This window comes from Dromiciops gliroides, chromosome 1 (assembly GCF_019393635.1).
Source record: "Dromiciops gliroides isolate mDroGli1 chromosome 1, mDroGli1.pri, whole genome shotgun sequence".
NCBI lineage: Eukaryota > Metazoa > Chordata > Mammalia > Microbiotheria > Microbiotheriidae > Dromiciops > Dromiciops gliroides.
Window position 1 is genome coordinate 505,829,539 of NC_057861.1, and position 23,527 is coordinate 505,853,065.

The 23,527-nt window shown below is 35.5% G+C and overlaps 1 protein-coding gene across 2 annotated transcripts in view; it reads left to right on the forward strand.

Annotated features, from left to right (window-relative positions):
* COMMD10 (COMM domain containing 10) overlaps positions 1–4,689 on the forward strand; it is a 216,456-nt gene extending 211,767 nt beyond the window's left edge. Inside the window, exons 6-7 of one of the 2 annotated variants that reach the window (XM_043975541.1) lie at positions 2,386–2,445; positions 3,172–4,214. In XM_043975541.1, coding sequence (XP_043831476.1) covers positions 2,386–2,445; positions 3,172–3,210 — 99 coding nt within the window. In that variant the 3' untranslated portion in view covers positions 3,211–4,214. Of the gene's footprint in view, positions 1–2,385; positions 2,446–3,171 lie in introns of both variants that reach the window. The other variant, XM_043975542.1, reaches the window with a different exon arrangement.
* Positions 4,690–23,527: the final 18,838 nt, after the last annotated feature.

Sequence of the window (23,527 nt, forward strand, 5' to 3'; positions counted from 1 at the left end):
TCAGATCAGTGTCTTGCATCACTTTTTTTTTATGTATGAGGTATTTTATTTTTTCCATTACATGTAAAGATAGTTCTCAACTTTTGTTTATACAAGCTTTACAATTTCAGATTTTTCTCCCTCCCACCCCTCCCTCCCCCCTCCCCTAGACAGCAGGTAATCTGATATAGGTTATATCTATATATCTCTATACATATACATATAGATATATATATATATACACACACACACATATATATACACATAATAACATTAATCCTATTTCTGCATTAATCCTGTTACAAGAGAAAGAATCAGAGCAGTGATGCAAAACCTCAAAATAGAAAGAAAAAAAAAACCAACAGCACCCAAAACAAAAGAAATAATATGGTTCAATCAGCATCTATACTCCACAGTTCTTTCTTTCTTTTTTTTTTTCTTGGATTTGGAGATTCTCTTCTATCATGAGTTCCCTGGAACTCTTCTGTACCATTGCATTGGTGAGAAGAATATAGTCCATCACAGTAGGTCAACACTCAATGTTGATGATACTGTGTACAATGTTCTTCTGGTTCTGCTCATCTCACTCATCATCAGCTCACGTAAGACCCTCCAGGTTTCTCTGAACTCTTCCTGCTCATCATTTCTTACAGCACAATAGTATTCCATTGTATTCATATACCACAACTTGTCCAGCCATTCCCCAATTGATGGGCACCCCCTCAACTTCCAATTCCTTGCTACCACGTAAAGAGCAGCTATAAATATTTTTGTACTTGTGGGTCCCTTTCCCCCTTCCATGATTTCTTTGGGCAAAAGACCTAAAAGTGGAATTGCTGGGTCAAAGGGTATGCACAGCTTTATTGCCCTTTGGGCATAATTCCAAATTGCTCTCCAGAATGGTTGGATCAGCTCACAGCTCCACCAACAAGTCTTGCATCACTTTTAAGTTGGTTTCAACTCTGGCAGCTCCTCAGTGCCATAGACTGCTTTCTTTCTTCCCTTCTCTGGCCTCTGAAATCTTGGCTTCTGCCAGAACTTTTTTCTTATTGGCCTCTCTTGTCCGCCTTTCCCATCCTTCTCCTTTACTTAGTTTTCTCATTTGCTGACTCCTGATCTGCCCTGATTTCGAGTGGTGAGCCATCTCTAACTCAGGTTGAGAAATCTACAATCCACATTTCTATCAGCTAGTGGACAGATAAGTGAATGTGAAGTTTTTTTCCTAGTCCTCTAACAGTTCTTTGATTGAGTCTAACCTTAACTCTTACCAGCAATATTTTTATGAATCCTGAAAACATCAATTTTCAAATTAATTGCTGGAAAGCAATAAACCTATCGCCATCTTTATCATCACTCAGTACCTTTCTCTCAGAAGAGCTGTTCTCTCTCAGCTCATCTCAGAACTTTTATGAAGAGCCACTTTTCTCTCGGTTTTTCTCAGCACGGCCTGTGTTTTTCCTCATGCTTCTTTTCTCAGTTTCACACAAAATGTCCTTTTCCTTTCCTGTTATCAAATAAAATATCCATATGAGAAAGGTGCAGTGCCTTACGTAAGTACTAAGATTCTTACAATTGACTAAGACACCTAGCAGTGGGCTGTGGGCTGCATAGTCCAACCGTCTGTGTACTTTTCCCACAGAGACTTTCACTGTTCATTTTAATCCCCAAAAGACATTGCATCAAATTTAAATGTTTAATGAATCAACAAACAGTTCAGACTAGTGGCTCCCTGTTTTACATAAGTAAGTAACACTGTATTATAATGTAGCCTTTTCTGTGATCTCATAACGATGGCAATAATATTATTACTCAGCATCTGTAGTATTCCTTATGGATTTTATAAAATGCATGTGTGGGCATGTGCACATATAATGTGTTTTAAAAGGGCAGGACAAATCTCTGTCTTGAAATTGTCATGTTAATTGTTCGTTTTTGCTGAGTCTGAATATAACACTCTTATTAGATTAATGCTAGGCGGTATTAGTTCTGTGTGGGCATATTGCATTAATGGCTCCATGAGTTCAATCAGATATGCTCCCTCCAGTGTCTTTGGGTAATGGTATTTAGTAGATCTCAAATGGACTGCTGAGAAAGATGAAATATAATCTTGTATATTATCTTGGAATTGAAAAAACTGGTAACAAAATTATTTTTTTGCTGGTATCTATGTTATTAACCTTTGTGTAGTCACCTTATACTATAGATGCAACTATTAGATTTGCACTCTTGCTAAAGTAGAATGTGTCTTAGTGACATCTGGGAATGGTGAGGTTTACTAGAGCAGAAAAAAAAATGTTTTTTTAAAAAATCATTCAGTCAGATGATAATGTTAGGGTACACTCTGCAGATAGCCAGAAAGAAAAATTACAGCATGTGAACTAAGTTTGTTTTTTTTTCTTTTGGCAGAACTTGGAGAAAGTTTGTGTGGAATTCAACCACAAGGAGTTGTTTGAGTTCTATAACAAGGTCTGTATTTTTTAAAAGGACTTTTGATATATGGTATTTTAAGTTTCCTTCACTTTATAAATTTGTGTTTTTAAATACTCAATTATGGAGTGGTGTATGCTCAACTTCCCTTGTAAACACCTTATGTTTCACAGTGGGAAACCATGCCTAAATGAATAAAATCTGACAAAAGCAGGAAGAAGATGGAAGTGGTTTTAATTAAAGCAGTGGGATTGTTAATCCACATGTAAAGCATTAACTAAAGAGGCATGTATTCACAGTCCTTCTGATCCTTTTTATATAGGTAATGTTGAAATAGTCTCATATCACTGCTGAAGCTGGAGTAGTGATATAGGAGGCAAGATGAACATTCAGCTTTGAACATATTTAGTGTTCCTTAAAAATGCTGATTTTAAAATCCAGCAAAAAATAGTTCCTCCTTAGCCTCTTTTAAAGCATTGTTATTGTGCGGTAATAATTTTATCAGAAAAAACAGCTGGACATATTAAAAACAGTAGCATTTAGGCAGTCTTTTAAAAATTGAATAGTTAAGTTGCAGCACTGAATTCTAAAATCTTCCATAAAAACAAAATATATTCATGAGTGGTACAGTGTTTTTTTATTGCTTTGTGAACGGATTTCATAGGCATGGTTGTTGACATAGTTCTTTCTATTTGCATGTTTCTAAACAAGGCATCACATGAATTTTTTACCCCCTCTTCTTTTTCTCTTTTTTCTTGTAAATAGCTAGAGACCATGCAAGCACAGCTGGATTCCCTTATGTGATGTTTTTGAAGACTGGTTTTTCCATCGCACTCCTGCCACCTCATTATTTTGTATTGAAGATAGATTGCCAAACTGTGTTTTCTGAAGGACTCAATGACTTTCTTCCTGTAAAATTATATGGCTTATCTCCTCTTAGACCAGTAACATTAGCCAAGGGAGATTGTTGTTAAGAGTTCTGTGGTTCTAATTGACTTTCTCTTATTTTTTTAAGCCAATAACCATTGTTAAGAACACTTTTATTAAAAAAGAAAACAAAAGCTAATACCATATTGTTTTACTGTTGTATTGTTTTTATTGCCTAAATTATTTACTTTTACATGCTTGGTGACATCTTATATATCAGTGTGGCCCCAAAGATAAAATTTATAGTGTGGATATTAGCAGAATATAAAACTTAAGTAGTCACAGAAGCAGTAATAGAAACCAACCAACCACACATACAAGTACTAATGTTATTATAATCCTTGTACATAATAAGAATTATATGTAGTTAGAAAATAGTTGGGGAAAGAAATTTGGCATTTTATATTAAAATATTTTAAAAGAGTAGTAGTCTCACTTTATCTCATCTTAGATACTCTTGGATTTTTGGTTTGGGTTTTTATGGCCAGATATAATGTTCTGTTCTATCCTATTTCATTGAGTGAATGAAGGAATGAAACATTTTGGGTCCTTCTGCATACCCAGGCAAAGTGCTAAGCACCAGAGATACAAAGAAAGGCAAAAGACAGTCTCTGCCCTCACAGAGCTCAGAGTCTAATGGACTGTGTCTTTACGGTACATATCAATATTCAATAATAGATAGCATGAGAGAGGACTCAGAGTAGATTGTTAAGAAAAGTAACATATTAACTTATTAATTAACTTGCATAATGTTAATTAACATATAATATTGGCACTTGAATAGGCATCACTGAGTATTTCTACCATAGCTGCTTTTTCTAATTATTTTTCTTCTGTTAGTTTAGTCAATATATAGGGATACTGAAGTTCTCAGATATCTAATTCCATAAAATGACTTAATTTGCCTCAGTTGTCTTAGATGGATGAATGAATGAATGAATGAATGAATGAAAAATCATTTTGTTAGCACTGTGCTTACCTACAGCAGCATTATAGTTCACTTGTGTCCTGGACTAGGAGAGGGTAGTAGGTTAAAGAGTCAGATGGTAAAGTGGAAATCACTGAGGTCAAAATTATCATTGAAAATCCCTTAAATCATTGATAAATATACTTCAGTATATTTAAAGAATATAGCTGGGATAGGGCTAAGTACTCTTTAAAAGAAAGCAATTCGTATCAGACAACCAGTGGATCTGAGATTATTGATATGGAAATAATTGGATGTAAATCTTATTTTTCACAAAATCTAAATAAGTTATTGATTAGGGCAACTGTAGGAACCACGACTTCTACTCAAATAGAAGACAAAAATGGAGAGACTCCCCAGTCAGATAAGTTGATTTTTTTTTAAGGGTTTTTGGGGTTTTTTGGTGAGGCAATTGGGGTTAAGTGACTTGCCCAGGGTCACAAAGCTAGTAAGTGTCAAGTGTGTGAGGCCAGATTTGAAGTCAGGTTCTCCTGAATCCAGGGCTGGTGCTCTATCCACTGCGCCACCTAGCTGCCCCAGATAAATTGATTATTTAGTTTGGGGGGGGAGGGGCAGAGAAATACTCTTGACACTATTAACACTTTAGTGTTAACCATTAAAAGGTGATCTCCATCATGTAACTGTTTCTTCTTTTATCACCATAAGGTAAAAGAAGATTCAAGGAAGATAAAGGGAACATAGTTCCCTTCTAGCAGACAAGGAATGGTAGGAAGGCCAACTAAGGCTGACCCTCTCATTAATTATATCAGCCTAAGCAGAGTGAATAGACTGTCAGTGTGTATGATGAAGAGGAAATTCTAGAATCACACACAATGCCTGGAGATGCTCACACTATGAAAGTCACAAGGGTGCTGATGCCAACTGAGATTAACAATAGATTAATGTCTCCCATCTCCTATTCATTCTGCATAAACTCAGTGAGTATAATGGTGGGCAGAATGTCTGCGCTATTTAAATAGACATTTTTTTAGGCCTGGCGTGCATATTTGAACTGAGGTAAGTTAAAAGAATATATTTTATGATTCCACTGTACTTAAAAATGAATGTCCAATCCAAACACAGACACAGAGATAGAAAGAAGTTTAAAATCCAAATAAGGGGCAGCCAGGTGGCCCAGTGGATAAAGCACCGGCCCTGGATTCAGGAACACCTGAGTTCAAATCCGGCCTCAGACACTTAACACTTACTAGCTGTGTGACCCTGGGCAAGTCACTTAACCCCAATTGCCTCACCAAAAAAAAAAAAATCCAAATAAGACTTTTTGTTTCCTGTAAAGGACTTTGATTTCCTACAACTAACAATCATAGCCATGGGCATGTATGAATTATTTTTTATATGAGTTCTGTAATTGTGGGTAACAGTTTTAAATGTCCCTTAATCAAACTTTAAATACAGGGAACCTGATTTTATAGACACTTTCCCCAGATTATTTACATAAAGCAAATATAGACCATTTGATGAACTTTTAGTTTAATCTTTTTAAAATAGTAACATGTATTTGCAAGAAAAAACATTGTGGTACAATGGACTGAGAGCCACTCTCATTCAGGATGACCTTGGTCCAAGTAATAACTCTGATACCTACTGACTCTGTTAACCTTGGGCAAATCACTTCACCCTCTTAGGGATACCAGACAGCTCTCTAAGACTGTAAGTTACAGGGCTAGTGCCAGTCTCCTTTAAGGAAAGAGACTATGCCAATGAAATCATAAGTCCATTTTTTTTATAAGTCCATTTTTTTAAAAAGTATTTACAGGGACTGCTATATGGCACAGTGGATAGAGCACTGGCCCTGGAGTCAGGAGGGCCTGAGTTCAAATCCAGCCTCAGATACTTAACACTTACTAGCTGTGTGACCCTGGGCAAGTCACTTAACCCCAATTGCCTCACTAAAAAAAAATACAAAAAAACCCCAAACAAACAAAAAAAAGTATTTACAGAGTATTGGTAAAGCATGAAAATGAGGTTGTTTTTAATTATTTCCCTGTGAAATTATAGTCATACTCAGGATCCCATAGTTGGAAGGGACCTCAAAGGCCATCTAATCTAACCCATACCCAAGCAAGAATCCCCTCTATAATATTCATTAAAAGGGGTTGTCCACACTTTTGTTTCTAGGCTCTACTTAGAAGGAAGTTATCACCTTTTTATTACGGACGGCAACTCAGGCCACCATTTGATGATTGCAATGGTTATTAAAGCTTCCTCCATCTCTTTTTTTTTTTAACAATAAGCAGAAATGTACCCCCTCCAGCATTGCCCTAATTCAGTTTAATTATTTTGTATATTAACAAAAACTTCCCACTGTGAGATTCAGGCTGAGTACTGATGTTGATTTGGGGGTTTTAACATATCCAAATGGGAAAGCCAAATTTTTTGTAGGTACTAATAAAGTATTCCCAAATTAACTCCCTATTTAGAATTTTCAAAAGAAAAAGGAAATGTATAAATGTAATTATTATTGATGTCATTTAGTTTTATTATTCTTCTTGTTAATAATAAAAGCAAGTATTTACAAAGCATTTCAAGGCTTTTGAAGTGCTTTACATGTGTCATCTCATTTTATCCTCACAACAGTCCTGGTAGGTAGATATTATTATCCTCATTTTATAGATGAGGAAACTGAGGCAGAGGTTTAAGTGAATTGCCCAAGATTGTATAGCTAGCCAATGTCTGAGGTCACATTTGAATTTAGTTCTTCTTGACTTCTAGTGCAGTGCTCTGTCCACACTGTACCATCTAGTTCCCTCTGTTAACAATAATTGATACTTATTAATTGTGCTAAATGCTTTATTGTTAAATTGTCTCATTTGTTCCTCACAACAACCCTGTGAGGTGTGTGCTATTAATTATCCCCATTTTACAAACAAGGAAACTGAGGTTAAGAGAGGTTGTGACTTCATCAGGAAAATAACTAGCTGTTTAGTGTCTGAATCAGGATTTGAACTCATGTCTTCCTGATTCCAAGTCCAACAGTCTATCCACTCTACTACCTAGCTGCCTCTAGTTCTATAACATCACAGTCATTTGCCAATGTATTCTCCACTTTACCTTTGCCTATCCCCACTGTACTTTTCTTGTAACAAAAATAGGCAATTAAGCCAAACTGTTGGACCAAATAACCATGTCCAACAGTTTGTGCAATATTTTCTACCTGTCATCCTCAGTCTCTTTTAAAATAGAACCAATATTTTTCCTTGCAGTTAATTGGAGTTCAGCCATTTTTGTCTTTCAGGTTATTATATCATTGTGTATTCTCTTGGGTTTGCTTTCATCATTCTGTATCACTTTGTGTAATGCTTCCCATGTTTCTCTGAATCCCACTTATTTTTCATTCATATATTACGATCTGTGCAGCCAAGCCCCAACTAGGCACCCACTTTGTTTCCAGATTTTTGCTACCACAAAAAGTGTGCAATAGGTATTTTGTTATCTTTTTGTTATTGAAATAAATGCACTATATGCCCTAAAGTTGGCTCCTGGGGTCAAAGAGTATAGTTTAGTGACTATCTCACATAATTCTAAATTGTTGTCCAGTAAATTAGCTTCTCTTCCAAAAGTCCCACCACGATTTCCTTCTTTTATTATCTTTATCAATTTGATGGGTAAAACCTTAGAGTTGTTTTACCTTTCATTATTCTTAGGGATTTGGAGCATCTTCATGTGGTTATTGATGGTTCAGAAAAAATGTTCATAAATGGAATAAAAGTTTCTAGAAGTACCAGCTTTCAGGAAATTAATTTGGTACCCACCAAAATACACAGAAATTACTGCGGATGTTAGGGAAAGTGTAGGATCCTAAAATTGGAAGGGATGCTAGGGATCTAATCCAAACCCTCATTCTGTAGGGAAGGAAACTGAGTCACAGAGAGGTCCTAGCCAAAAGCTAGGATCCCAACACAGCTTGTTTCTGAATATAATTTCACTATTCTGTCCACTAAGCCATGTGCCCCCTGGCCCGAGTTCAGAAAGATCAGAGTCAAGGACACTAGAGAGAGGACAAGTAGAAGATCCAGTTCCAACTAAGAGCACAATTAAACCTAAAATATTTTTAATTGCTGATAACTCTATACCCTATGAGACCACGTTGTTATGATTTTCAAGTAAAAGAAAATATGATATGCCCAAAGAGTACTAAATGTATGTTGCTTTTTCTGGAAGAGAGGAAGAGAAATTGTACTCCATTAAAAAAATGCCAGTATCTCTAGAAGAAGAAAAAAGAACCTTTTAAAATACCTGTTTGCAGAATAAAGATTCATCAGAAACAGGATTCTTTCCTGAATTCTTTCCTCTCCTGAGTTTCACAATGTCTAGCTATATCTATGTGAGAAGACTTGTTTTAATAAAATTTTTTCTTATATTTTTACAAAAAAACTACATTATTATTATTGTTATTATTATTATTATTATTATTCAGTAGAATTGTAGGGAATGCCCAGCTTATGTATGGGCTATGCTCCAGAAAATTTTGTGTAAATGAACTTTAGTAATAGGTAATGTGCTGGACCTTAGGAAAAGCCAGGAGTCAAGTCATTATTGGCATTTACTAGTTGTGTGACTCTGGACAAATTACTTGACCTCCCAACCTCAGTTTTCTAATCCATAAAATGGGAATAATAAAACCTGTCATCTCTCCTTCATAGGGCCTTTGTGAAGCTAAAATGAGTTGTGGGCTAACTCTGTTGCAAGTTTTAAAAGCACAATATAAATATCAACTGTTATCAAGTATTATTAAATCAAATTTTGGAAACTTGGAATGCATTTTTCTTTGTAGAAACAATGTTCTCACTCATGGATAGGTTCCCAGGCAAACTCACAAAAGCATATTTAACCCATAATGCAGCTGAACTCTATTCTGGATTACAGATGTAGAGTTACATAGTACAAGCAGAGGGTTTTTGTTTTTTCCACCTGTCTTTATTGTGGGATTGGTCCTGGGTGAAATTTTGCGATAAATAAAATTTGTCTGTTATCCTCCCTCATCCCTTTCTGCATCCTACTCCAGCTTCTAGTGTTTTACTTCCTGTTGATCTGCTGCTTTAAGATACCTTACAGCAAGGTGTTGCAGCAGATAGAGCACACTAAACTTGGAATCAGAAAGACTCATCTTCCCGAGTTCAAATCTAGCCTCAGACACAAGCTGTGTGACCCTGGGTAAGTCATTTAACCATGTTTGCTTCAGTTTCCTCATCTGTAAAACGAACTGGAAAAGGAATACCAGTATCTTTGCCAAAGACCCAAAATGGGGTCGTGGAGAGTCTGAAATGACTGGACAGCAACAACAAAAGGCCCATTACCTTCCTGATGCACAAGCATTTCTCTCCTTCCCCATCTCCTCACACATCTCTTCAATGGAATGACCCCAGACATAGAGACCAAGAGTAAAATGACTGAGTCACCCTTTACCATCTAAGGTATATTTGCCTGTTTAAAAGGAGATGACGATTAACCAGCTAAACTTAAAATTTCAACATTATTACCATAACAAAAAAGAAAAATATGTTGTAGTATGCAGTATATTGGGGTAGAATTTATCACATTGACAGGTAACATAGTGCCCTGACCATGGGGAGAAAGACATCGGTACTTTGTAAATCTAATATTGCCTGTACATATTTATGATTCAACAATAGATTTTAAGTTCCATTTGAAGAAATTACATGCAAAGGTGAGTCAACAAATATGGTGAATTTAAAGTTATATTCATTGGGGGAGCAGCTAGGTGGCACAGTGGATAAAGCACTGGCCCTGGATTCAGGAGGACCTGAGTTCAAATCCAGCCTCAGACACTTGACACTTACTAGCTGGTGACCCTGGGCAAGTCACTTAACCCTCATTGCCCCACTTTAAAAAACAAAAAACAAAAAAACAAAAAACCTTCAGTGAGTAAAGTTATATTCATAAGAAATTAAGAACAAATGCTTTATTTCATTATCCACTTTATATTGCAAAAGCTATGAATCTGGACTGCAGATACAGGAATAAGACTTTAAGGAAGTATTTGAATCATAGGTAAATAATGCCTACAAATGAAAATAAACTATAATTAGTCCCCCTCACACTATGCATTTTAAAGTAGACTTTTTTCCAATTGGTTTTGAACTACATCAGAAAATGGAATGGTTAGTTATCTCTTTGCAGCTAACTACATTTCCCATCAGCTCTTCTGCTTGGTTTTGACGCCACCAATGTTATGCCTCCATACTAGACGCTCTCTGTTTCCTCCCCCCACTTTTTCTTATTTGTATCCCCATCACTTAGCACAGTATCTGGTACATAGAAAATATTTTAAAAACATTTATGGACTATCTCTATACTAAACTAAATTAAAGCCAACACCTGTTAAGTCACCAGGGAGAGATACATCCTTCTCCCATTCAGCAGGTTAATTGTACATATGTGGGAGATGTTTTTGCCACACTCTATTTTGTCACCCCAGATAATCAACATACAAATGATTTTATTTACCTAAGATAATTTTGCATAGTCTGAATTTTTATTCAGGAGCAAGTAGTATGATTAGAGTAAGAAAAAAATACCCAATGTGCATTTAAAAATATCTAGTCTAAAAATAGACTAAAAATAAATACTGTATAATCAGCGATATAGGTCAATAGGAGAAACTCAAAAGTTTGGACTGGACATTTAACTGTTTTTACCTTCCTTTTTATGTTTGTAGATTATTTGTTTTATTCTAATTTATTTGTATATTAGGCTGCTAGGTGGTGCAGTGGAGAGAGCACTAGACTTGGAGTCAGGAAGACCTGAGTTCATATCCTGCCATAGGTACTAGCTGTGTGACCCTGGGAAAATCAATTAACCTTTGCCTCAGTTTCCCCATCTGTAAAAGGAATATAATAAAAACACTTCCTTCCCAGCATTGTTGCAAGGATCAAATGAGATAATATTTTAAAGTGTTTTTAGCATGGTCCCTGTCACATAATCAGTGTTACAGAAATGTTAGCTCTCATTATGGATAAAAAAAAAGTTTTCTTGTTTTTGAATATTCTCTCAGATACTATGGAATTGAAATATCATATCTATGTTTCACTATTATCTGATAATACAGGCCCTAAAATGAAACTCTTTCAAATAATTTTAAAGTTATTTTTATTCCATTTTTGCAGACAACTTTTAAAAAATATTATTTGAAAAACCCCAATTGATTTGTATGTACCCTGCTCCCAAATTAACCTGAAACCTCCCTTAGGTCACTAGCTTTTATCCAATCAGGAAAACTGGTGTGCTTTTAACCTCGTAGTGTCTAGAAGACAATTTACTTGAAATTAAATCTGGAGGGCAGCTAGGTGGCACAGTGGATAAAGCACTGGCCTTGGATTCAGGAGGACCTGAGTTCAAATCCAGACTCAGACACTTGACACTTACTAGCTGTGTGACCCTGGGTGAGTCACTTAACCCTCATTGCCCTGCCCCACCCCCAAATTAAATCTGCAAATTATGTGAAAGACTTCTTAAAAAGAGAAAATGGTGACTTTAAGACTCCAAACAAGTTATCATGATAACTTGATATCAGCTCCTCCTTGAAGTTTTATCAGGCTCCTTTGCTTCACCTCTCCTTCAAACCTATTTATATGCATGTTTTAACTATGGGTTATGCATCATATTCTCTTGCAGATGCTTTATATAATGATATTTCAACATATTAATATGTACATAAATATATATTCATAAATGTATATAGATAGGTTTACATATATGTCATATCCTCCTTAGGCCATTTTGGATATCCTCCAGCACCTAGCACAGTACTTGGCACATAGGTACATAAATGCTTATAGAAAAAGATGGTCTAGTCATATGACCAACAAAATGGCTGACTAATTCTACCCCCTCCAAAAAAAAGAATTAAGCCCCAAATGTAAAACAATTGAATCTGCAGAGAGAACTCCCAAAAGATTAAAGCCTTATGAATTACCATTGGAGGACACAAATTCTTAAAGCCCTCATTCAGCATCATCCCCTGCATGGTCCTTAACAGAGATGCATAAACCAACCTACAGGCTTGTGCCAGGGACCCACACAAGTTCTGAAGGTTAGAAAGTAAAGTGGCAGTGGAAGTTCCCAAAGGACAACTAAATCTGGAAATGGACATTTTTTTGATGCACAGCACATGCTGACAACTTACATCAGTGCAGAAGAGACTGTTTCCAGAAAGATGACCCAGAATGTCAGAAAGTACTTCCATCAATCACCCTTATGAAAGAGAATTAGCTCCAGACTGCAAAGGGCAGGATAAACATGATTAAGAGGAAATTGAAACCCCACATAGGTGAGGAGATAGTAACAGAGTATCTTGCTATCCTAAGTAAGCTCAAATGTCCTGCCCTAGACAAATTAGATTCCAGGGCATTGAGAGAACCTGCAGATGAGACTGATGAATCACCGTAATCTTCAAGGAACTGGGAAAATGAAAGAGATATCAGAAAACTGGAGATGGGCAAATGTTCCTATTTTCAGAAAGGAAGAAGCATGGATTACCTAGACAGTAGGTTAATAAAGTCAGCCCCCAACACAATTCTAGAATTGATTTATTGTTGAGTGGAGGGTTTATGGACTCTTGGGCAATGAAAATGCTTGTATATAAGTGACTGCCTATTACTAATGAAGACTTATTCATGAAAAGTGACATAAAGCCATTACCAAGCAATACATATTGGCTGGTAAAGGAGATATTGTACTCATGTAGCAAGAGTTCATTACAAATGAACAGTACATTGCATTGGCATCCAAAAAATATTAAAGGTTATGAAAAGATGTGACCAAGAATCACATGGGATAAGAAGATATGGATGAAGAAAATGTGGCACAATTTACACTAATTAGATCAGGGACTCATGGAAGGACTGAAGAAGTTTATGAGCACTTTAAAAGAACAGGAATCTCTAGAAGACAACAGGGGCTCACTAATAACATGACAAACTAACATAATTTACGTAATTAAAATTTTTTTTTGTTGCTCTGACTTTGACAAACATCATCAACTTGTATGGAAATACAAATATTTCCATATACAAAGAACAACAGAAAGAAAGGATTGTGCACAAAACCACAAATCTTCATTAGATACATCTTGGATTTTTTAAAAAGTACATAAAAAAATCATCACCTTAGTTCCAAAGCTTCCTTGGTTGTGTTTTCCTCTGAGCCTCCTTACATTCTCTTCTGCATTTCTTAAACTGTTTCATTTACATGCTTCCTCTCCTCCCTTCCCGTCTCCTTCCCATCTCCTTCCCTTCCCTCCCTTCCATCTTCTCCTCTTTTCCCTTCCCTTCCCTTCCCTTCTCTTCTCCCCCCCCCAAATAAAATAGCATTGCCCAGGAAAGCAAATCCAAAGGTTATTCATGTCAAGACATTCATGTCTTATTCTATACTCCTAGTCCATCACCTCTGCTATGAGATGGGAAAAAATATTTCATCAACAGTCCTCTGGAGTCATGTTTGGTCATTGATCTGGATTGCTACATTTTTCAAAGTTGCTTTTATTTACAATGTTGTTACTATATAAATTATTCTACTAGTGCTGCTCATTTCATTCTACATCAATTCATTCAAGTCATTCCATGTTTCTTGGAAAATATTCCATAATCTCTTACAGAAGAGTAATATTCTATTTATACTCATATAATCAAATTTGCTAACCAATTCCCCAAGTGGTGAGTATACCATTCATTTCTGGTTCTTTACTACAACAAAAAGTGTTACTATAAATATTTTTGTACATATGAGGGCTTTCCCTCTTTTATATCTTTGGAGCATAAGCCGGATATAAGCAAGTAAGTGATTTGGTAGAGAGGAGTATAATTCTAAATTGTTTTTTTCAAAATAGTTGTACCAATCCACAACTCTACCACCAATGTATCACTAAACTTGTTCTCCCTTAGCCCATCTGAAAAGAGTCATTTTTCTTTTTGTGAACATTTTTGCCAATCTTATGAATGTGACGTAGAATATTAGAGTTGTTTTAACTTACATTTCTCTTATAATTAGTGATTTGGAGCATGTTTTCACATGGCTGTTTATAGCTTGTTTTCTGCCAGTCCATTTGAACATTTAACTCTTAGGGAATACCTTTTGTTCTTATGTATTTGAATCAATTCTTGGTTATCAGACAATTATCAGAAAAAATTTGCTTCAAAGATTTTGTCCCATTAACTATTTCCCGTTTAATTTTAACTACATTAATTTTATTTGTTTAAAAGGTTTTCAATTTTATGTAATTTAAGTTGTCCATTTCATCTTCTAAAATCTCAGTTTTCTTTAGTAAAGAACTCTTTCTTCATTTACCCTTAGTCATTAAAATCTCTCCTGTGTTCCTACAATTTGTTTATGAAGTGATCTTTTATATTTTGATCGTCTATGTATTTGTAGCTTATTTTGATGTATACTGTGAGATGTTGATCTAAACCTAATTTCTGTAAGACTGCTTTCTAGCTTTTAACAGCAGATTTTGAAAAATAGTTGAGGTCTCTGAGTTTAAACACTATACCACTATGTTCATTTGTTTCTGAGTCTTGTGTTCCTAATATGTCCCACTAATCAACTTTTCTATCTATTTTCTAATCAATATCAAATAATTTTGATGATTGCTTTTCTGTCCTAAGGGTTGCTATTTGGTATTGCTAATACCCTTCCTTTCCCAATTATTTTTTTCATGACTACCATTGAGATTCTTTTTCTTTTGTTCCTCCAGAGGCATGTTATTTTTTCCAATGCTTTTATCTTTTTTTTTTAACAAAATGGATTTTGTATTGTGTCATAGCATTTTTCTATATCTTTTGATATAATTATATAGTTATTGTTCTTATTCTCAATATGGCCTATTAAGTTTATAATTTTCCTAATATTGGCCAACCCTACATTCCTGGTATGAATCCAACCAGGTAACAGCATGTAATTTTTAAAATATGTTGCTATAGTGTCTTTGTTAATATTTTATTTGAAATTTCTGTGTTAATATTTATAAAGTATATTGATTTATAGTTTTCTTTCTCTACTTTGTTGCTTCTTTATTTAGGAATTAAGATCTTATTTGTAACACAAAAGGAGTTCTTTTTATATTTTCGCAAATAGTTTGTGTTACTGTAGAATTGGTTGTTTTTTGAGTGTTTGATAGAATTCAGTCAATTACCCATCTGTTCATGTTTGAAGAGTTCATTTCTGGCTTGTTCAATTTCTTCTTTTGAGATTGGGTTATTTAAATTCTTTGTTTCTTATATTGTTATTCTGGGTATTTTGTGTTTTAAAAATATTAATTCATTTCATTTATAATATCAGTTTTGTTGGCATGTAGTAGGGCAAAATAGTTTCTAATAACTTCCTTTATTTTCTCATCATTTATTGTGAATTCTTCTTTTTCCATTTTTGATACTGGCAATTTGATTCTGTATACTTTAAAAAAAATAAAATTAGCTAAGAATTTATTTTGTTGGTTTTTTAAGCTCCCAGTTTTAGCAATAAAATGTATTTCCTGCTTTCAATTATGATCTCTTTTTATTTTTCAGAATCTCTATTTTTGTATTTAGTTGTCATTTTATTTGTTACATTTCTAGTTTTTTTTAATTGCACAATTCATTGATCTTTTCTTTCTCTCTTATTGGTGAAACCTATTTCCACAATAGTAATGCTGTGAAAAAAGGATCAGAACAAAAAGGAAAAAACCTCAAGAAATGACCAAAAAACACAACAAAGTTAAAACAGTATGCTTTGATCTGCATTCAGACTTCATAGTTCTTTGTCTGGATGTGGAGAGCATTTTTCATCGCGAGTCTTTTGGAATTGTCTTGGACCATTGTATTGCTGAGAAGAGCTAAGTCTATCACAGTTGATCATCGCACAATATTAATGTTACTGTGTACAGTGTTCTCCTGGTTCTGCTCACCTCATTCAGCATGTGATGAAATAATGAGATTTAGCAGATACTCAAAGACCCACCTGGAGATTAATCTAGACTGATTGAATCAAGTGAGAGTGATTAACTGCTGATTAGCCTACTTCAAGTTAACTGGATTGTAATCACACCTTGAGAACACCTTCAGAACCAATGGATTTGGATGATGCCAACCAATCAGCTTGAAGCAGTGTGTAAGGACCGCCTCTGTTCCAGACCTATAAAAAGCTTCCACAATCAGTTTGCTGGAGAGAGTTTGTGATTGAAGCAGACTTGTGGCAGAGGACTTGAGGAAGAACCAGACCAGGCTGGAACTCTAGGCTAAATAGGCTTTTTTCTTAACTTTCTGAACTCCATGGGAATATCTGTATGCTTTAATAAATGTTTAATGCCCAAGGACTGGTGCTAAAGCTTCTAATTTAAGGCAACCACAATTTAGATGTTAAACATTACAAGCATCAGTTCATGTAAGTCTTTCCATGTAAGTCTTTTTTCTGAAATCTGCCTGGTCATCATTTCTTGTAGCACAATAGTATTCCATTACATTCATATAGCACAACTTGTTCAGCCATTTCCCAGTTGATGGGTATCCCCTCAATTTCCAATTCTTTGCCACCTCAAGAAGAATTGCTATAAATATTTTTGTACATTGAGTCCTTTCCCCTTTTTTATGATCTCTTTGAGATAAAGACCTGTTATTGGTATTGCTGTGTCAAAGGGTATGCAGAGTTTTATAGCCCTTTGGGCATCGTTTAGTGGATTGCTTTCTAATTCAATCTGATAAGCTCTTCTATTTTATGGGTAAGTTCATTCCATTCACATTCACTAATATGATTACTAATTGTGTATTTCTCTTTAAACATTTGTATTTTTTCCTCTCTTTGTCCCCTCTCCTACTATTTACAGAGAAGATGGTAGTGAAAGAAAATAATGTGATAAACTCTGGTGATCTATATTTGGAACAGTCTGCTTCTACTCTGTGGCTCTTCCCCTCTTCCCTAATCACTAGTTTTTACACTTTCCATTTAATCTTTCCTTTACAATCTACCTTCTAAAACTGAATTTGTTTTGCTGTGACTCTTCTTTACCTAACTTCATTATCCCTGTTAAGTCTTTCTCCTTTCTTTCTCTATACCTGATTTTCTTTTCAGTTTAATGTCTATAAAACACGAACCTGTTTGGGCAGAAATGTGTGGGTCTGTGTGTGTATTAAACTCTCCTTTGTCTGAGTGAAGTCCATATTAATTCTATTACCTCATTCACCCTTTCCTCAGCTTCTGTTTATTCTTTTTCTTGTACACACTAGTTATGAGAAATATCAACTTCCTCACCCTTATTCCTCCTTTCTTTCTTAGTGTTTTCCTTTTTCCTTTTTTAAAATGTCTTCTTTTAAGACCATCAAAGCAAAACAAAACCACCACTTCCAGATTTTAATGTTCTGATTTAATTTCCTCTTTGATCTTGTACATACATCTTTAGGATTCTTAAGAGACATATTTCTTTATCCCCTATCAAAATGTAAGCATTTCAAAATTGTTTATTCTCTTCCAATTTACAAAATATCTTTACCTTTGTAGTCCCCTCTTGACTCCTGTGTTTACTTTACAGTTTCTAATTAACTCTGTTCTTTTTTTAAAAAACAGTAATATTTGAAAGTCCTCTATGCTCTGAGAGGTTCAATTCTTTCCCTATAGTATTATATTCATCTTAAAGGATATATTGTTCTTTTTTTGAGGATATATTGTTCATAATTGTAACCCTTTATGGTTTGACTTTTGCAAGAACAGAATCCTAGATTTTCTTTTCTTATAAATACAAAGTCTTACATCATCGTAACTATGATTCCTTGGTATTTGAAGTCTTTATCAACATTCACAGTATCTTTTTTTTTCTTTGACCTGGAAGTTTTGGATTTTTGCCTGTAATATTCCTGGGAGCTTTCATTTTGGAGTTTTTTTTCAGGTGATCAGTAGATTGTTTTTTCTGTCTTCACTTTGCTCTCCATTTCTAATAAATCTGGCCAATTTTCAATTTGGATTTCTTGAAATATGGAATTAAGTGATTCGTTTGGTCATGTTTCTCAGAGTCTGATGACTATCATATATTGTTTCCTGAAGTATTTTTGGTCAGTTTAAAAAATAATAGATATAATTTATTTTTCTCAGTCTGTTAATTTTGTTTCAATATTTCCTTTTGCTGTTGAAGTCATCGAATTCTGTTTTATCCATTCTAATTTTCAGGCTGTATGCTATTTGGATAAGTTTTTCATTTTCTGTTCTCAGATATTTATTTGTCTTTCATTTCTTTTTTCCAGAGCTCTTTTTTTTTTTTTCACAATCAAGCAAGACAACTCCCCATGCTGGCCACGTTGAAAAAACATGTCTCATTTGTCCATTAGTTTATCACTTCTGTATCAGGAGATAGATATTAATCTTTATCATTGGTCCCCTGGAATCATGACAGATCATTTCATTGATCAGAGTTCTTAAGTCTATCAAAAATGTTTGTTTTTGCAATATTGATATAATATAATTTGTTCTTTTTTTCTGCTCACTTCACTCTATATTAGTTCATTCAAGTTTTCCCAGGTTTCTCTGAAACCATATCTCTTAAAAAAATTTACATAGCACAATAGTATTCCATCCATTCACATACCATAATTTGTAAAGCCATTCCCCAAATCATGGGTAGCCCCTTAGTTTCCAGTTGTTTGTCACTACAAAAAGAGCTTCCACAAATATCTTTGGACATATAGAATCTTCTTTCTTTGATTTACTTGGAACAAAAATCTAGTAGTGGCATCACTGGGCCAAGAGAGATGAAGTGTTTAGTAACTTTTTGGATGTTGTTCAAAAATAATTTCAGAATGACTATATCAATTCAATTCATACTTTCCTCAACAGTTCATAAATGAGCCTATTTTCCCATACCTCCTATAACTTTTGTCATTTTCTTTTTTGTCAACTTTGCCAAATTGATAGATGTGAGGTAGAGTCTTAAAGTTGCTTTAATTTGCATTTAACTATTACTAATATACTTTTTAAAATTAAAGTTTAATTAAAAATCAAATCTTTTTTTCTTATCTTCCCTTTCCACCCCCACTCATTTAGGGAAAAAAAAGAAAAACAAATCCCTTATAACAAATATGCATCCTTACCGCACTCTCCCCCCAAAATCTTAATTAGATGTTTTCAAAAATTATATGTGTCGTTCTGCACCTTGAACTCATTTCCTTTCTACCAGGACACAGGTAGGATGCTCCACCATCAGTTCTCTGAAATAATGGCTAACCATTGCATTGATTGAAGTTCTTATAGCTTTCAAAGTTGTTTGTTTGTACAGTCTTGTTGCAGAATAAATTATTCTTATGGTTTTCATCTCATTCTTCATCCACTTATAAAAGTCTTCGGAATTGTTCATTTTTATATAAATCTTCTTCTGGTTCCATCTGCTTCCTAGAATACGAATGTTCTGAAATGAGAAAATAGATTTCAAAGAGACATAAAGAGACTTATATGAACAGATTCACAATAAAAGATGATTTGGAACATTTTTTTCATATGACTATATTCGCCAGAACTCTTATCTTACCTACAACTCCATTTTAAGAAAAATCTTTTACTTATTTTTTTTGTAGGTGCTCTTGCTTTCAGGCCATTTTAGGCTGAGGATATGCTTATACTTACTGAGTTACTCTTTTCTTCTGGCTTTCCCTCTTACACAACTATTGACACATTATTTCCTCATAGGGTTGTGTGTTCTGTTTATTCTTATCTACAATCTCACTTCCTTATGTATTCCAGGGTTAAGGAGCTTTCCCTTCCTACACTCTTGAATGGTTCTGACTTCATTTTCCTGTGTTCTTGCTGTTGCTCTCCACTTCCATTGGTGTAAATGTAATCTGAGTGTGGGCTGGCTTTTTGAGTTCTATGCTTGGCTGTTCCCGATCATGGTGCTGCTGTGATCTTACACTTCTGGCGAGCCTTCTCTGGTTGAAGGCTGGCTGCTATTGTTGTCTTCTTCCCTCTAACAGGGACCTATGACAGTGCTCTTTCTATCCCTGTTTAGCCTTTCATGGTTTAGGGGCTACATGCTCTTATTTCCCCCCAATGAATTTCATAGTAGTAATTTTTGCCATGATCTTCTATTTCCCACCTGGGACTTCCCAAGTTAGGGCAATGCCTCAAGTTTCCCCATTGAGAGCAATTGCATAGGCTTCTCTCCTGTTTATCTGCTCTTCTGTCTTCTTAAGCAGGGCGCTGATTTTTTAAAATTACAACAGGCTTGAAGAACATCGATGATAATTCTGTCATTCATAAAGTACTTTTACATTTGCCAAACACCTTACATACATGATAATAAAATCTAATTTTAATAGCACTTTGAGGCTTACATGGTACCTCCATATGGTTTCATTTGATCCTCAAACCTTATGAGGTAGATACTATTATTATCTCTATTTTACAAATGAGGAACTGAGGCTGAAAGCAGTTAAGTGATTTGTCCAGAATCCCATAGCTACTACATGTCTGAGGCAGAGACACACACACACACACACACACACACACACACACAGAGGGAGGAGACATACATTTTTGGTCATACAGTGTGTAGTGTTGTGGTTTTCCTCAGCTAGATAGGACAGGCAAATGGAAAGGATTGAAAAATGTCTCCTTCTAAAGTTCTAGGAATCAATTATACCCTGATAGACTGGAGTTGAGATGACCAGAAGGTAGCCCTGAAGAGATATGTCTATATACTAGTAGCAGGGAACACTTCCCAAGATCCATGAGCTACCACAGCTGCCTAACAGACTATCAAAAAGCCAGTGAATCAACATTCAGCTGAGAGCCCCTAGGAATCACTGAGACCAACAGAGGCCAATGGAGCAATACAATAATATCAGAGGTATAAGTTGCCCCTTCACATCCATATGTATTCTCTGTGTGTTTGTCCTTTATGTAGGATCCCTATGGGTTCTCATTCTCCTCATTGATGGTATGTATATGTGTGGAAGAGTGCACCTTAGGTTAATGGTGGAAATGTTCTATTGTAACCACTATTACTATGCTATTTATTTAAATGTCTTTGCTTAGCCAAGTGTGGTAGCACATACCACTTACCCTTGCTTCTGGGGAGCCTGAGGCTGGGAGATCACTTGAGCTTAAGAGTTCAGAGTTGTAATAGGTCTAAAAATATTTTGGGTTGTAGCATGTGGTGTACACAGAAAGCTAATTTACCATTGCGTGTGTTTATTAGAGTTGATGGTATGTTAAAAAAGACTTACACTCATCAATAAATGCAATCAAACTTTATTGACTATTCAATAATACAAACATCAAGTTCTCTAGGGAAAAAATCCAAGCACACCAATATGATTCTTGAAGGTCCCAGTAAGCGTGTTTCCTACCAATGCTTATGATACAGTTCCTTTTCTACCCAGCCCAAGGCTATGTACATCCCTTTGAGATGGCATTCTGGCTGGTCTCTGTCAATCAGCACTGTATTAAGTGCTTCCAAGTGCATGGAATTTAGGAGGCTGTTCTAATCTTTATCCAGGAGCAGGCTGATGCCTGGGTCCTCCAGTGGATTTTTATGGTTCTGATAAAGGGCATATTGACAAGTTACATCAAAATTCTGTTTGGTGATCAATTATCTAAGCTTATGATGAAAGGAAACGATCACTCAAAGCTTTAGTTTCCTAATGTCATTGTTGAGGATTTATCAGCTATTTACCAGATTGAGATACACACATGTAATTAGCAAGTATTTACCAAATCTAGGTGATATACACATCATTAGTAGCTGTTTACCAGATTGGGGATCACATGCACACAACATTACCAAACGATGCACAAGTGCTTGTCTTATTATAGAAAAACAACTTACACAAACACTTAACTCATAAAGAGGCTTAAGACAAAGTGGAGTCACTCATGTTAGCATACTAATTCCCACTATAGGTGCCCACACTAAGCCTGGCATTACTATGATAAGGCTCTGGGAGTGGAGGGCCACCAAGCTTCCTAAGGAGGAGCAAATTAGCCCATGTCAAAAATGGAGCAGGTCGAGGCAGCTAGATGGTGCAGTGGATAGAGCACCAGCCCTGGAGTCAGGAGTACCTGAGTTCAAATCTGGCCTCAGACACTTAACACTTACTAGCTGTGTGACCCTGGGCAAGTCACTTAACCCCAATTGCCTCACTAAAAAAACAAAAAGACAAAAAACAAAATGGAGAGGTCAAAGCTTCCATGCTAATCAATAGTGAGATTGATCCCATGATTCACCACTGTACTTCAATTCTGGGCAAGATGTTTTGTTGTTTAGTTATGTCTAACACTTCATGACCCCATGTGGGGCAGGAATACTAGAATGATTTGCCATTTCCTTCTCTGGCTCATTTTACAGATGAGAAAAACTGAGGTAACCAGGGTTAAGTGACTTGCCCAGAGTCACATAGCAAGTAAATGTCAGAGGCCAGATTTGAACTCAGGAAGATGAGCGTTCCTGACTTCAGGCCCAGCACTTTCTCCACTGTGCCAACTAGTTGCCCAGTTTGGTGAGATATGGAAATGCAATCTCAAAAAAATTTTTTAAAGTTTTTTTTTTTGCTTTCAACTAATTGTGTCTTTTGACTAACTTGAGAAAAAGTAAGCACATTAGTGGTGACATATGAGTTATGATTTTGAATGAATGTTGAGACATAGAGTACCTTGATTTTGAGGTAGTTATTCTGAGAGACTCAAGTGTCAGAGGGAGTTGTTACTGTTTCTACAAGGTGCTATATCTACACGCAAAGAATATATATTCATACACATGTACATGCATGCATATATGTATGTGCACATATATGTGTATGCATACACATATATATGTATGTGCACATATATGTGTGTATGCATACACACATGTATGTATAAGTATATATGTATATATACATATATAATATATGGAGAGAGAGAGAGGGAGAGAGAAAGAGAGAGAGAGAGAGAGAGAGAGAGAGAGAGAGAGAGAGAGAGAGAGAGAGAGAGAGAGAGAGAGAGAGGGAGAGAGAGAGAGGAGACTTATTTTTGGTTATATAGTATGTAGTGTTGTGGTTTTCCTCAGCTAGATGGGACAGACAAATGGAAAAGATTGAAAAATGTCTCCTTCTAAATCACCCAAGTTCTGCCAAGTTGTCAGAAATATATAGGCAGAACAACAACAAAAAATGTTAACCTAAAGAGTGCAGACGAGGCTGTGCACAGTGCCAAGGAAACTTGGACAGGAAAGTTTCTACAGGCAAGATTTTTCTGGTA